Raw genomic sequence first — 14,597 nt, forward strand, 5'->3', positions numbered from 1 at the left:
ATAAATGTCTGTTTTTTTTCCATCAAATTTTAAATTTCACTAAAAATGTCGAAAATTAAAAAATAAATGCTACTATAATGAAGACAAAGTTACATCTCCCTAACTTGCAATTGAATAATTGTTGAGAATGTTTATAATCCAGACAACAAGGTAAAGAAAGTAGAATTTAATCAGTTTAACACAACATAACTTTCTGACATTTGAAAAGTTTTAGGCGGTTACTTTCAGTAATCCATTATTTCTGTTCAGTAAAAACTCCCAACTCAAGTTTCAATCACGCAAGTTACTCAGTGTTAAAATATTTAGCTCAGATTTACTTTACGAACACTGGTTCCCTTTTATCGAAACTTTAATGGATGTAGGAGGTCGACCTCTGCCACCACAACAATTTCAAATTTCAATATTTTTCTTATTATAAATTTAATGCATGAATTATTTCTCACAATTTCATCACGGCAGTTAACAAGTTCATGCATAATGATTGAACTATCTCCTAGGTTATATAAAAGATGTGCCGGGGATATATCAACAACTGTATGTCAAACTACTGGTTACCATATCATTACCCAAATTTTTAAGGTTGTAAGTAACATTGTCGGCAAATCAAAGTGACAAGTTGAAAAATACAAATGTATCGAGTATATATTGAGTAAGAGTGGTGGTCCAGCGGTAAAGGTGTGTTGATATAAATATATATAAATATATATACATGTATAAATAACAAATAAAGATGAGTCATAGATATAATTGTAAATTCAGACGATAAAATTATGTGTAATTAAATTATATACATGATTAATTAACCTAGGATATCATTTATAATTAAGATGTCCTATAGTTATCGTACACTAGTCAACCAATGTAATCAAGCAGAAGTTTTCATTGATAAACAAGATGAATAAAAAAATAATTTATTTCATAATTCATATACAATTCATGATATAATGTACTGGCAATATAATACCATTTTTTTCCTTACAAGTTTCTGAATACCTTAAAGGATTAAAAAGCAATTAAACTAAAAGACAGGTGGTTTCAAGGATTAAAGTGTCTTAACGCCTTTTAAAAACATCTTAAGACCCACTTTAACAGTTTAGAACTTTATTCAATTTTATACACTATATCTCATTATGTTAAATATCATAATGAAACAGTTACTACTTTCTGCTGATTTATTTAAAATCTTAAAGGCCCACTGACTCTCAAAAATGGTAATACTTTTATTTTTTAAAAGCTTTTTATTTTTGGTGTCCTGTTAAAGTTTCCTAAATGTAACTCATTGGCCATGGAGCAAAACAATCTTTTTTAAATCTTCTTTGGTGTTTTGGCAATTAATACAGTTATAGTGACTTAGTATTTTATATGGAAGTCAAACTACCACTTTGTTTACAATTTGATACATTCATGAAAAATTGAATCCCATTCAGCACTATTTTTCTTCATGTGAGAAACATCTTACATGTTCTGCATCTAACATTACAACATTATATAGCACATGTTTGCTTTTTCTACAGGCATAGTGTGCCTTTAACTCCTAAAAAATGTGAGTGATGGACTTTGAAAAGGAAAGGTATACTGAGAATTTACAATAATGTCTGGTGATGATCTTTCATAAAAAAAGATTAACCAAAAAAATTTTTGTTACAAAAATGGTCATCCTTATTGAGCAAAAATGAATTTTAGGAATATCTATCTGCACATTCCTGATGTGAGTAAATATTTTAAGTTTGGACTTTAACAAAAGCTAATCGAGGCAAAATTTTTTTTTGGATAAAATGGCCCTTGACAAAAAGTTACCTGATGCCCACGCTAAAGAGGTGGTAATGACAATAGCTCAACTTTCCTTCTTTGAAAAGTGGAGCCAGAGCTGTGCACAAAGCAAGGGAGACATACTGGTACCTAGCAACATCTTTAAAGTCTTACTGCTACATTATAACAGGGGATCAAACCTGCAACCCCTCCCCCAAACCAGACACTTTAGTACTGCATTATTCATTTGCTATCAATGCACACTATATTTGCTGATCATTAACTTTTGATAAAACTGTATAGATTTACATATTTTACCAGGCTTAAGGTTTACTTCCACATAACTATAACACTTTAATGTAATAAAGTGTTTTTTTTTATTGCTTAAGGGTGAGCTTTCTATAATGTTATGTGTGCTCACTGATCATTTAAAAGTTTTTTTGTTTTTTTGTATTTATTTTCAGAAGTAAACTAACCTAAAATAATAATATAGCTCATGATAAAGATTTTGCTGCATACATAAATAAAATTGGTTGACAAAACATTACATTTCTATTTTGTATTAAAGCTGCATACCTCCAGATGAGGCAAAATATTTCAAGAAAATCAAACTTTGGAAAAGTTTTATAAGATTTTAAGAAAAGTAAAAAGATCCAAGAATCAATTAATGATAAATTCATGACTGATTTATAGTATATCACCAATAATTTTCACTTGTTGGTTTAACTAATGAATAAGGGCATATTTTGCATATATTTGACCTTTTAGTAGAATGCTTTGTGGATTGAAAGTGTCGTTTGCAATATTTAAGGTTACTGCTGGCTGGTTCACTTACAATATTTATATTAAAAGTCATTGTTTAAATTTTGCATGAAAATTTGCATGAATCTGAAGGCTTTAACACGTGACACAACAATTTTTCTATCTTTGTTGGAATGTTTTAAAAGCACATCAACACTTTAAAAATAATGCCATAAAAATGATTGTCATTCCAGCTATGCTGGTAGAAAGAACAGGCCTGGGCACCAGAATAGGACCAGTGACAAGTTATGTAAAAGAAAGATTTTCAATGTGCCTAGGAACAAATGGTTCACAGCAATATAGGGAAATTGAATTAAAGTCAGTGACCTAAATTTTCGTCAAGAAATAATAAAACAATGTCATGACAACTGAAACATACCTGAAAAATTGACAGATGCCATGGTTTGGTCCTCTCCTGCTATATTTTTAGCAACACAGCTGAACTTTGACCCTTCTGTAAGGTCAAGGTTATCTATAATGAGTCGACCTTTGCCCTCCTTAAATTCCATACGGATGTCTTGAGAGGAACCCAGTTCTTTGTTGTCTTTGTACCACTTGAGAGATGGTCTTGGTGTCCCTGAATATATATAACAACATTATAATATATAAATATTATAAACATATAAACAAACATGAAGACAATATGATAAATTTGTTTTAAAAATTATTCATATGACATCAGCCCATGTCTCTTACACCAATGCGTATTATTATATATGAATTTATTTTAATTAGATTGTATAGGAAGCTTATGTCTGATAGATACACTTTCTAATCCATTCCTAGAACCAACCAGTACTGAGCAATGAGTGCAAAGTTTCTTGCTCAAGGAAACAACGGCTCACCGAACCCACGCTAATAGCCATCCTTAGATGACTAGTCTGACAAGTTAACCACTTGGAAATGCCACCACTTCATCGGTTTTTTTTCATTTTACAAACATGATCATCACAATTTCTATAAACCATCTGACATATTATTTTATACAAAATTTATTTTAGTTTGATTGTGTTGGAAGCTATAAGCTTATTGAAACACTACCAAATCCGTTCCTGGAACCAACCAGTACTAAGCATTGAGTATCTAGTTTCTTGCTCACAGCTTGCCCCTGACAGGGTTTGAACCCATGCTGCAAACAATCCTTAGATTACTAGTCCAATGCGTTAACCACTTGGCCATGCAGTCACTGACATATTGATAATATGATAATTAAACGGAAAACTGAGAGGATATATTATGACTTGATGAATAATTAATTAGTATTTCTGTGGTATAAATATTTCATTTACTACAAAGGTATGTAATATCACACTGTAAGGTGTCATTAAACAATGACAATACAAACAGGCTGAAATAAGTTGACTTGTTGATGTATGTCCATGTCATGGCTAAAAAGTAACAAGATAATCTTTAACACAGACAGGAGAAGCTTCTGGAATTGGGGCATCTTTCTGTATCTGTATCTTGCATTATTCTCCAAAAACCTAAAATCACTTATATTCTTCTGGAGGACTCGCCCATATGGGCAACCAGTGGCAAGTATAAATGAACTGAAATACACACACGAAAGACCTCAGTAAGAAACCTGTCAATATAAATACATCTGAACATAATCAGATATTTAAAAAAGTTCACCCACCTGTGACTTGAGTCTCAAGTACAAGTTTCTCTCCGGTCTCTATGGCTTGGTCATTCAGGGTCAGAGTAAACTTTGGAGCTGTGGGTTTCACGCTTGGGTCTGTTCAATTAAAAAAACAGCAATTATGATATTTTTCACACATTATTGGATTATCTATTATATGTTAAAATAAACACTACATAAAGAATCTCTCATGCAAAATATCTTAACTCATTATGCAAAAACATGTTGGTTTTTTTCTGTACAACAATTTAATATATTTTGTAATCTTTTGTGTAACACAAGAACCCCTTTAATATATTTGTATTAATGTGGAAATTTTCACTCGATTGGATTTTCCAATAAATTTCACTTTATTTACAAATTTTGACACAAGACTTCAGCAAACATTATCAAAGGCTGTAAATGAGCCATAAAGCAAATTGAAGGAGTAATGAAATTTTGATAGTTTTGTAGATTTATCGCTTTTATGTTAAATTTCGCTCTAAATGTCTAAAACTGTTTCTTCACCTTTATACAGACATTAATGCACCAAGCTTCTGTATTCAAGATTATTTAGATATAAATTAATATTTATGTATTTAATGTATTTATGTTAAAGATGGTTAGATAAAAAAAAAATTGTCTTTGAGAAAAAAAAACAACAACTCTATATTAAAAACATCATACTCATCTCAGAACATTTTTTTTTCTAAGGAACTATTTTTTTATTAAAATTGGCTTTAACAATGTTATTTAACTTTCAAGTGTTGTGATATTATGGAACACAGTTTCATGACTGAATTATTATAACATATTAAGTTATTATAAATTCTGGCAAACAAAAAAAGCAGAGAAAAAACACAAACATAAAAAAAAATCCAGACACCATAATCCAGAAAACTCTTTCACTGTAGATGTTCAAGATAGTCAATTTCAATTTAGATTTTCTCTTCATTTTATTAAATATACTTAAAACGTAAACTACCAAATTACAAACTGACACATTTCATTGATAGCAAAAAAAGTGGACAAAATGAAATACCTTTCAACAGGAAAAAATAATTTTTCATTGCAAATGAAAGTAATGTTATCAAAGTTTCATTACATCTAAAATATGTGCACACAAACATACACAGTCATGTAATGGCAATAAAAAGTTTTAATGAACAATGCACACACAAGTATTTGCAATAAAGAAAACTTTAATGAAACAGACCACAGGTGTTCAATAATATACATGGTATGGTTGATGTTTTTAGATATTCATAAGAAAATGGTATGGGGGAGATATTTCATGTATTTTAAGTGTCTCTAATGTTGTTATGTGTTTACAACTAATGGAAAGTCCTCTAACAAATCAAGGGCTATCTACATATGTATGAAAAATGCATGATATAGCTTTATATAATGGATTTAACTCAATACAGTGTTGGAGCAGTACCTCTAGACATTTGCAGAAATCACAAAGTAGAAAAATACTGCTTTTTTTCACCGATTCTTACATATTTTAATATTGTATGTATATCGGTGTGAACATATGAATTAGATGTCTTAAAGTGCATTTAGGCGGGTGAAAAGATCAGATTTTAGCATTTAATTATTCGAGCGCCTTGTCCAGTATATACCAGAATACGGTATATAGCGTGGTGCTCTCACACTTCTTTTAGTCTCCTCTAAATTATATATCCCTAAATAACAACAGAAGCTTTCAAAGCTTCCCAGAAAATAATCATTAAAATATTCATTTCCCAAACTTTCACAAGAAAAAGTGTATTTAATAATTACGCTTTTCTTTCAAACATCTTCAAACAAAGCTGCCCTTCCCCCTAGATTCCTTTAAGAAAAATAAATTAAATAATGAAATCATATTTTACCTAGTAATGACACAAGAGCTTTTGTTTTGGCTTCTCCGCCACTATTTGTTACAATACACTCGTAAACTCCACAGTTACGTTTTGTGGCTTCTTTAAGAACAAGTTTGGCAGTACGTCCGTCAAAAGTTGACTTGGCTTGCCAATTGTTTATTTCACGGCCATCTTTGTACCACTTGGCTGTTCCATCAATTCCATCTATAATAATATTTTATTTATAATTATTGTGTAACATTTAGTCTTCCATTTTTTAACTTTATACAAACTTTTTTAGAGATATACCATGCTCAATTGAGTAAAATATTTTTCACAGAAATTTATTGAAATCTATTAAATTCTTACTGAATGTGTCTAATTTGAATAAAAACTATGTATGGGAAGCTGCGTCAAGTAAATTTGGTCTCTTTTAAAAAAAAAAAACTGCCATTTTTTTTAATGACACTATATATCTTATTCAGACAATCTATAAGGTGAAGATAATTAATAATAAGTCAAAATTATCGAGTTTTTGATATGAGTTATCGATTATTGATTGACAGAAAAATATCAACAATACATCATATTGTTTCTATCGATGACAGCTTTTGTACCTACTGTAACATATCTTATATTACAATATTGTTACTATACTAACTAACATATAAACTGTCAAATCATCATAGTCCCTTAAACCTCTAAGAACAAGTTATATAATATAAGAAAATTATTTTAACAATATTAAAAATACCTCAATTAATCCTTAGTTTAAATTCACATAAATTTTTATTTCCTTTTTTTTCAATAGCAAAATCCTTAAGCTATGACATATATCCACAAACATGCGTCACGTTTATTAACAAATATATTTATATAATTTTCACACGGTATTTCTTTTGTACGAGGTAATTTTTGTGAGTACATGCTCACATACCAAAATCAATATGTCAGTCAGTCAACCATTAGATACATAACAGAAAATTTTTACAAATAAAAGTCACTCTTCCATAAGATTAACATAGGGAGTATCGTTTTATTACCACCTTATATATCAAATAGTAATCTATCGACATCAATTTCATTACAACAATAGGAATATGTCGGGTTTACAGCCGAACCAAGATAAGATTTGATGACATAGATAGTAAATTATGACACCCATAAAATAACTATTGTATACCTTTTAAACACAATAAAAATTCGTAACATTTTCTGATATATTTTAAATTTACAATATCACAATGCTAAAAGTTCAATCTTCACATAAAGATATTGTTATGATTTTAAATGTTGACAAAATGTTTTCAAACAAGAACAGTATAAACAAATAGTGTGTTATTTTATCAACAAAATAAAATTGCTTTGTGTAAAAATCCGAAATTCTATCATAAAATACATTACTGCTGAAATTAACTTAGACGAAACAACACTTTGATAAACAAGATGTTTTAAATTTTGGTCTTATATTATACGTGTTGTGATGTTCCTTTCTAACCATATAAGATAGGGAAACAAATCAGCAGCCCAGTAGAATAGAGGTATCAAGGGGTGTCCTTATTGTTTATTATGTTATCATCTGCAAATTTCATTTTCCACTTTAATTCTTTTGATATGACAATAATATGAAACAATTTATCCAAGAATAACATATTTAACTTTGAGAAAAGCTGAAGACTGCTTTAATGTCATAAGAATTAGATGCATTGTTGGAAGCTATTGTTTGCATTTTTATCATTTCCACTGATAGTAATGTATCAAGTCATCAAAATGGTTATAAAATTTAATTATTTAACTTACTGTGAAACTTGCAAATAAGGGTAGCATTTTTCTCCTTGTCGGCAAACTCTGTGTCTTCTAAGGGGATGTCCACCGTCGGGGAAACAAACATTGATGATTTACCTGTCTTAGATTTTGGCCGCACTGTAATTCAACCAAAAATATACATCAAAATATTATAAAATAAAGAAAAACTTCATAAACAAAACAAAAAGTATGAAAAAAATCCAACATTCATTCATACAATAAAAAAACATAACTTTTGTACTTATTTTTCTTTTATTTCAAATTTACCAATATTTCTTTTTTTTTTTAACAGTTAACAAACTTAGAATTTATAATTTACCAAATGTCCTGTTAATTTGATGTTGAATTACCAACTAATTTCTTTTCCTCTATTAAGTCAATTTATATATATTTTTTTTTTTTTTGGTCTAACTATGACACATTTATCCATGAAATGATACTATCCACAAATCCAGGGTTACGTGATTTACACAGAAGTCACACTTATCGTTGTAATATATACTTCATTGCAAAACACTGCAAAAAATAACAATAAATAACCTCTATTGAGGAAATGTACTAGGAAATGGCCACTTATAAAATTTCGGGACAAAAATCATTAAAATATCGCAACAATCCACACATTGTTCTTAAAAGATCATCCTAAATAGTTAAAGCTACTTATAGCTGGACAGCTCGGCTTTTTCTCATCTTTGATCGCCAGTATCACATTGTTTGTTTTTTATCAGTTATCATGTCATGATATTAAAATGAATGCACTAATGATTACCTTAAGTTTCTCTGAATGATGATGAAATAATAGTTCTAAAGAAAGTACTATCTTAAGTTATGACCTCATTGAGTACTATAAACTTAGCATCAATATAACTGTAGCTGATTGGTGGATGTGAAAGTTTGAAATAAGTGTTTTTTTATAGAATGGGTTTTTGAATGCTGTCTTTTTAATAACACAAAAGGTACATGTACAATACTAAGGATGCAGGAAACAGGTGTATCCAATTTCAATAGTTATATAATACAAAATGGCATAAAATTTATAATTAGTACACTCAAAAAAAAACTGCCAAATCCCTATGAAAAAATGTAATATTAAAGTTCAGACAGTTGACAACAACAACAACAAAATGTAATAATGCAACAAAAAAGGAGGCCAGTCCATAGAATAAAACAGTAAATTGTGTGTTAGTGGGACAGTCAAGTTAATTTTGACCACAATTTTTGTTGTTGTTGTTGGATAGATTCAAAAACATTACAACATGGCTATATAATGTTTACTATAATGTGGTAATACAGGGTCAATCTTCCAGTGCAGATCAATTAAATGTTACATGCAGACAGCACTAATGAATCAGTGATTTTATACTTATTATAAGACTAAGTTTAAACAGTATCTTTTCTTAATAAAGTTTAAAACAGCTAACAAAGCAGGTTAAGATATTAAACTGCCCATTATACCATACAAGGATCTTACACCGGCTGCCGGTACAGTCCGGAGTATTTAGCTCAAAGGTAACTGTATATGGCGGTAACGAGGCTCTGCTGAGTTTCTGCAAACAGTTACCCGAGAGATAGATATTCCTGTCTGTGTTGACAGCCGATGTTTGTTTCTTTTTCTTGCATATTACAAATTAATGATATTTCGAAAAGAAATTATGAAAACTAATATTGTCATTTAGCACTTTTTTCTTATAAAAGTGTATGAATTTACAACTTCTTTCATAACAGCAAAACATTCTAAGAATGCAATTCATTCATGAAAGTTGCGTGGGAATGACGTCAAGTCATGTGACCTGTCTTACATGAGGGATAGTTAGACAAGTTTTTCTAGCACTGGTGTAGACAGTAGAAAATCCTGTCTGATATGCAAAAAATGTTTATGTTAATATCCCTACAACTGTCAATACACTGTTATAAAATGTAATTTAGTCAGTTCTGAATCAGGATTAAAATAATTTATTGATTACAATCAATGGATATCACCTCTCATCACATGCTGTCTATGCACCAATATGAGCAGTATTCAAACTTAATGTTAAAAGCTATATAAGATTTATTATACTCTGATTCAAAATGGCGGAAGTATTTCAGACAGGAAATAACTCATTTGGAATATTATGACAAAGAGAAGATAACTCACCAAAAACTTCCAGCTCAGCAGAAGCAGTTGCAGCCCCTGCTGTGTTCTCAATCTTACAATCATAGGAGCCCTGGTCATCTTGTGACACTTTAGACACTTCAAGAATATGGACATCTTTTTCAGTGTAGATCTGTCACAAAAACAAATTGAATTCAAATAAGTCCAAGCATATATACTTGTATTATTCCTACTTATATAACATAATACAATCATGTACAAAAATCTTTTTCAGTGCAGATCTGTAGCTAAGTAATATTTGTATTATATGTACAATGTATTTGAACATATCTTATTTGAGTTCCAATATGTAATATTAGTTTATAGAAACTTATTTAGATATCCTTCAATGTGATAAGTAGATCTACATTTCTTTAATATAAATTACTGCTTACCTTGAGTTTTGTGTTCCTAAATTGAACAATTAGTTTATACAGAATTTATTTTAGTTTGATTGTGTAGGAAGCTATAAGTTTATACACACACTTTCAAATCCATTCCTGGAACCAACCAGTACTGCAGAGTGCAAATTTTATTGCTCAAGGAAACAATGACTTGCCTCTGACTGGGTTTGAACCCATGCTGCTAGCGATCATAAGATTATTAGTCCAAAGTGTTAACCACTCGCCATGCAGCCACTCCTGCAATTGGACAATTGCACTCCCTGATACTACGAGTGACTCTGGCAGCTACTCATTTTCAACCGATTTTAGTCATTTTAAAACAAAAGTAAGTTATATATTGAAAGATAAACAACCTTGTATTTGTCACCATTGGTCAAAGTTTTTCCATTTAGGCTCCAGGTGAGTAACGATGATCCTTCAATCTGGACCTTGAACTTGGCAGTCTCGCCTTCATTGACAAACTGACGTTTGGGTTTCGAGACAAACTCGGGAGATTTTTCTTTCTCTTGGGCACTTAGAACAGAGTTAACCAACTTCTTTGTATTTGGGTCCACATGGAATTCAACTGTAAAACAAATAGAAGGAATATTAATTTCTTGATGTTGTTTTTTCTATAACCTTAAAAAGCATGTAAGAAGGGAGAATAAATAATAAATAAGCAATCATATTACATTCTTAAAGTCAAGGTCAAATTAACACTAAGTTAGACTAGTGACTATGTGAGGAATGTTGCACTTTTTCATTATCCCTTATGTGGGATAATCAATTGGTCTGCAATTTTCATGTAATTTTGTTCTGATTAATTTTCCAGTTTTTTTCTACAGTATGTCACAAGCACCACATAGTCTTGTAAGCTCAGACATACATGCAGTCTGACCAAGGTTTCAAATACTGGCTACTCAACTCTAGTACTTTGATAATGAAATCTTCAAATCTATACATAAAGAAAGTAACAATTTTTACATTATAAAGAGTCACCACATACAGTAATCAATTGATTGTCACTTTGCATGTCATAGGTTTTAATTAGGAAAAATAACATTTTACATGCTGTGTTACAACAAAAATAAAATCCATCTTATATTTTACAACAATATCTTTGAGGAATTTCCATTAGCAAACAAATAATTGATTATTGTTACTTGAGTAATATTGATATTAGCTGAATATTTTATGTGACATGTATTTTTCATTCTTCTTCATGATTTTGAAATGGTGGTTATAGCAATGAGAAACTTAAATGGGGATTAAACTTTTACTTTTCTAGTCTTATTCCTTTTTTTTTTAACTGATCAACATCAAAATAGGTATACTGTGGTTCAAGCACCCTTTAGTTGTGTAAGCTGGTCGGGCAACACTTGATAGTAGACTGATCAGACTATAGTTGTGTAGAGTGATTAAACAACACTATAGTTGTGTAGGCAGTTCTGATTATACTATAGTTATTTAGGCTGGACAGAAAACACTATAGTTCTGTAAGCAGGTCAGACTATAGTTGTGTAGCCTGGTTGGATTAACACTATAGCTGTGTAGGCTGGTGTAGCCTGGTTGGACAACACCATATTTGAGTAGACTGCTCAGACAATACTATAGTTGTGTAAACTGGTCGTACAACACTATAGTTGTGTAGACTATTTGGACAACACTATAGTTGTGTAGCCAGGTCGGACTAAAGTTAAAAACTGATGACACCTTTAAGATTACTTCACCATCAAAGTTAGTAATCACAGCTACCATCTGATGAAAGATTATCATTGTGAAAGAAGGAAGAACACTGTGAAAGAAGGAAGAACACAATCATATCTTACCAGATCCAGAACCTTCATCTATACTTCTGCTTCTACTTCCACCTGAAGATAGAAAGATAGAACAATATAAATTTATTATTTCATACAATAAATAAACACATTTTATTATTTCACTAGAATATAATACTTTTCTTGTCTACATTAATTTACTATGGATTTTCTGTGAGCCTGACTGGAAAGAAATGTCGAAATAACATAATCAGACTGGAAAGAAATATTGAAATAACATAATCAGACTGGAAAGAAATGTTGAAATAACATAATCAGACTGGAAAGAAATGTTGAAATAACATAATCAGACTGGAAAGAAATGTTGAAATAACATAATCAGACTGGAAAGAAATGTTGAAATAACATAATCTGAGACTTGAAAGATATGTTGAAGTAACATAATCAGACATTTTTACAACACAATCAAATTTTTAATGACTGATTTTTATATATTTACAAAAAGAAAAAAAGAATAATTAATGTAAAGATTCTCTTTTGTACTAGCAGATTTAATATTTATTTTCTCTTTAATCTATCTTACCAACTTAATATGAACAAAGTTTAAAAATTTTAGGAATTTAATTTCATAGAAAATATTCACTAGATAAAAATAAAATCCCTAAATGTGGTAGCTGAAGGTATGACAGTTGGAGACAACTATTTATATTTATATCTGTCACACTATCACCTTATGTTATATAAAGAATGCATGTTTACAGGTGGGATACTTAAAATTCCATCTACTCTAGGATATAACATATTCTACACTAAACTGTTTTAATCATTATACTACAGGTTTTAATCATTAACAAAAAACTGACTTTTTAAGCTATTATATAAAAATATATATATGTTAGTCATGCAATGAAAATGTTTGAGGTTTTAATAGATTATATCAGTATTTCAGTTAGTCAACATTTAGTTTATACTAATTTATTTTATTAGTTTGATAAAGGCTATAAGCTTATTGAAACACTCTCAAATTCATTTCTGGAACCAACAAATTGTATATTTGTTTGTTCTTTTCAGTTTTTTAATTCACTTACACTTTCAGTCCCTTTCTCACTTTAAATAAATCATATTGTACCCAAATTGTCAAAAATAGAAAGATATATTATCCCCTGACCTCAAATAACATCTCGTAAATTTCAGATACTCATTTTTCTTTAAGGATTTACAATAAAGCTATATTTTAACACTCTCTGCACTGTACAAATCAAACACAGCATATATATGACATAAGTCTGTTTATTTAGTTTATTATATCATCAAATATTATCTCCTGTTAGATTTTATTCTGCCAAGAAAAAATATAATCAACCAAACTATAAACAGAGACAACCTGATTTTAACAAAGTTTTTTCATTTAAAAAGTTCTTTTAGGTCATATTGTCACAGTTGATCCACCTCACCAGCTGTCCTGAAAATAACTAACCAAGTTGTCCCCAAAAGTGACCGACTACTAATCCTACAAAACTTCTGAATCAGTTATAAGCGATAAATAAATCTTAGACTCAACGTACGAGATCAACCATCATAGAGTTATTACGCCTAGCCCAAGGATCAAACCTGTGACACCCTGCTTACTTATCCTATGCTCTCCATATTAAGCAAAGTTGGTAGACCATAACATAAGTGAAATTCTCAAATAAAAGCTTTCAAAATTAATATTAAGCATGATTGAATGTGGTCAAATCTAATGAAATGATACAACCTATTCACAGTGCCTGTCTTAGACATATTTCTTTAAAATAAGTACAGATCCATTTACTGCATAACTTAAATTTTGAAGGTATAGGCTTACTTCTCAAAATATTTGTCATTAAATTGTCATGTGATAATCAGGACAATATAATTAGACAAATCAAGCTGTCATCTTAGTGCGATAACTAGTTAATTCCTATTAAATTTAGAAGGACTTAACCCCTTAGTGCACTAAAGTGACAAAGTGTGAACACTTCTAGTTAAAACAATGTAGACTACTAAGTTATCAAGACCTCAAATCTCAACTTAGGTGACATTTAATCACCATTCAGACAATTAAGACAATGGTTCCTAAACCTTGTTGAAAATCTGTGATGTCTATCTCCACACCTCAACCCCCCAACTCCACACACAAAATTATCAATAAGACTACAGTTTTTGTCATATTATATTGTTTGTTCGCCAATTTAACAAATCAAATAAGAAAAATTAAAAAAACAACCCTGATGCACACTGTTAGAAAAAATTCATAATCCAAAGATATCTGTCACTAAAGGTGAATTTTTTAGGAAACAAATTAAAATTATACCTTTCCAAGCCAACAAATCCATTATAGTATATTCAAAGTTTCATATTTTATACAAATAATTGATTCATTAATCCAAAACCTATTTTTTCATTCATACAAGTGACTCATATATGATTCCAATTCAAATTCAATATCAAAATTTCAAA

The 14,597-nt window shown here is 30.1% G+C and overlaps 1 protein-coding gene across 1 annotated transcript in view; it reads right to left on the reverse strand.

Moving 5' to 3' along the window:
* LOC132741090 (myosin light chain kinase, smooth muscle-like) overlaps positions 1–14,597 on the reverse strand; it is a 108,462-nt gene that overhangs the window by 32,122 nt on the left and 61,743 nt on the right. The window contains exons 25-31 of the mRNA XM_060729176.1: positions 12,168–12,209; positions 10,713–10,924; positions 9,959–10,088; positions 7,816–7,938; positions 6,046–6,240; positions 4,190–4,288; positions 2,930–3,127 (exon numbers count right to left, since the gene is read on the reverse strand). Of these exons, the coding sequence (XP_060585159.1) occupies positions 2,930–3,127; positions 4,190–4,288; positions 6,046–6,240; positions 7,816–7,938; positions 9,959–10,088; positions 10,713–10,924; positions 12,168–12,209 (999 nt within the window). The remainder of the gene's footprint in view (positions 1–2,929; positions 3,128–4,189; positions 4,289–6,045; positions 6,241–7,815; positions 7,939–9,958; positions 10,089–10,712; positions 10,925–12,167; positions 12,210–14,597) is intronic.

This window comes from Ruditapes philippinarum, unplaced genomic scaffold, assembly GCF_026571515.1.
Source record: "Ruditapes philippinarum isolate M1 unplaced genomic scaffold, ASM2657151v2 ctg2_1_1_1_1, whole genome shotgun sequence".
In the NCBI taxonomy this organism is placed as follows: Eukaryota; Metazoa; Mollusca; class Bivalvia; order Venerida; family Veneridae; genus Ruditapes; species Ruditapes philippinarum.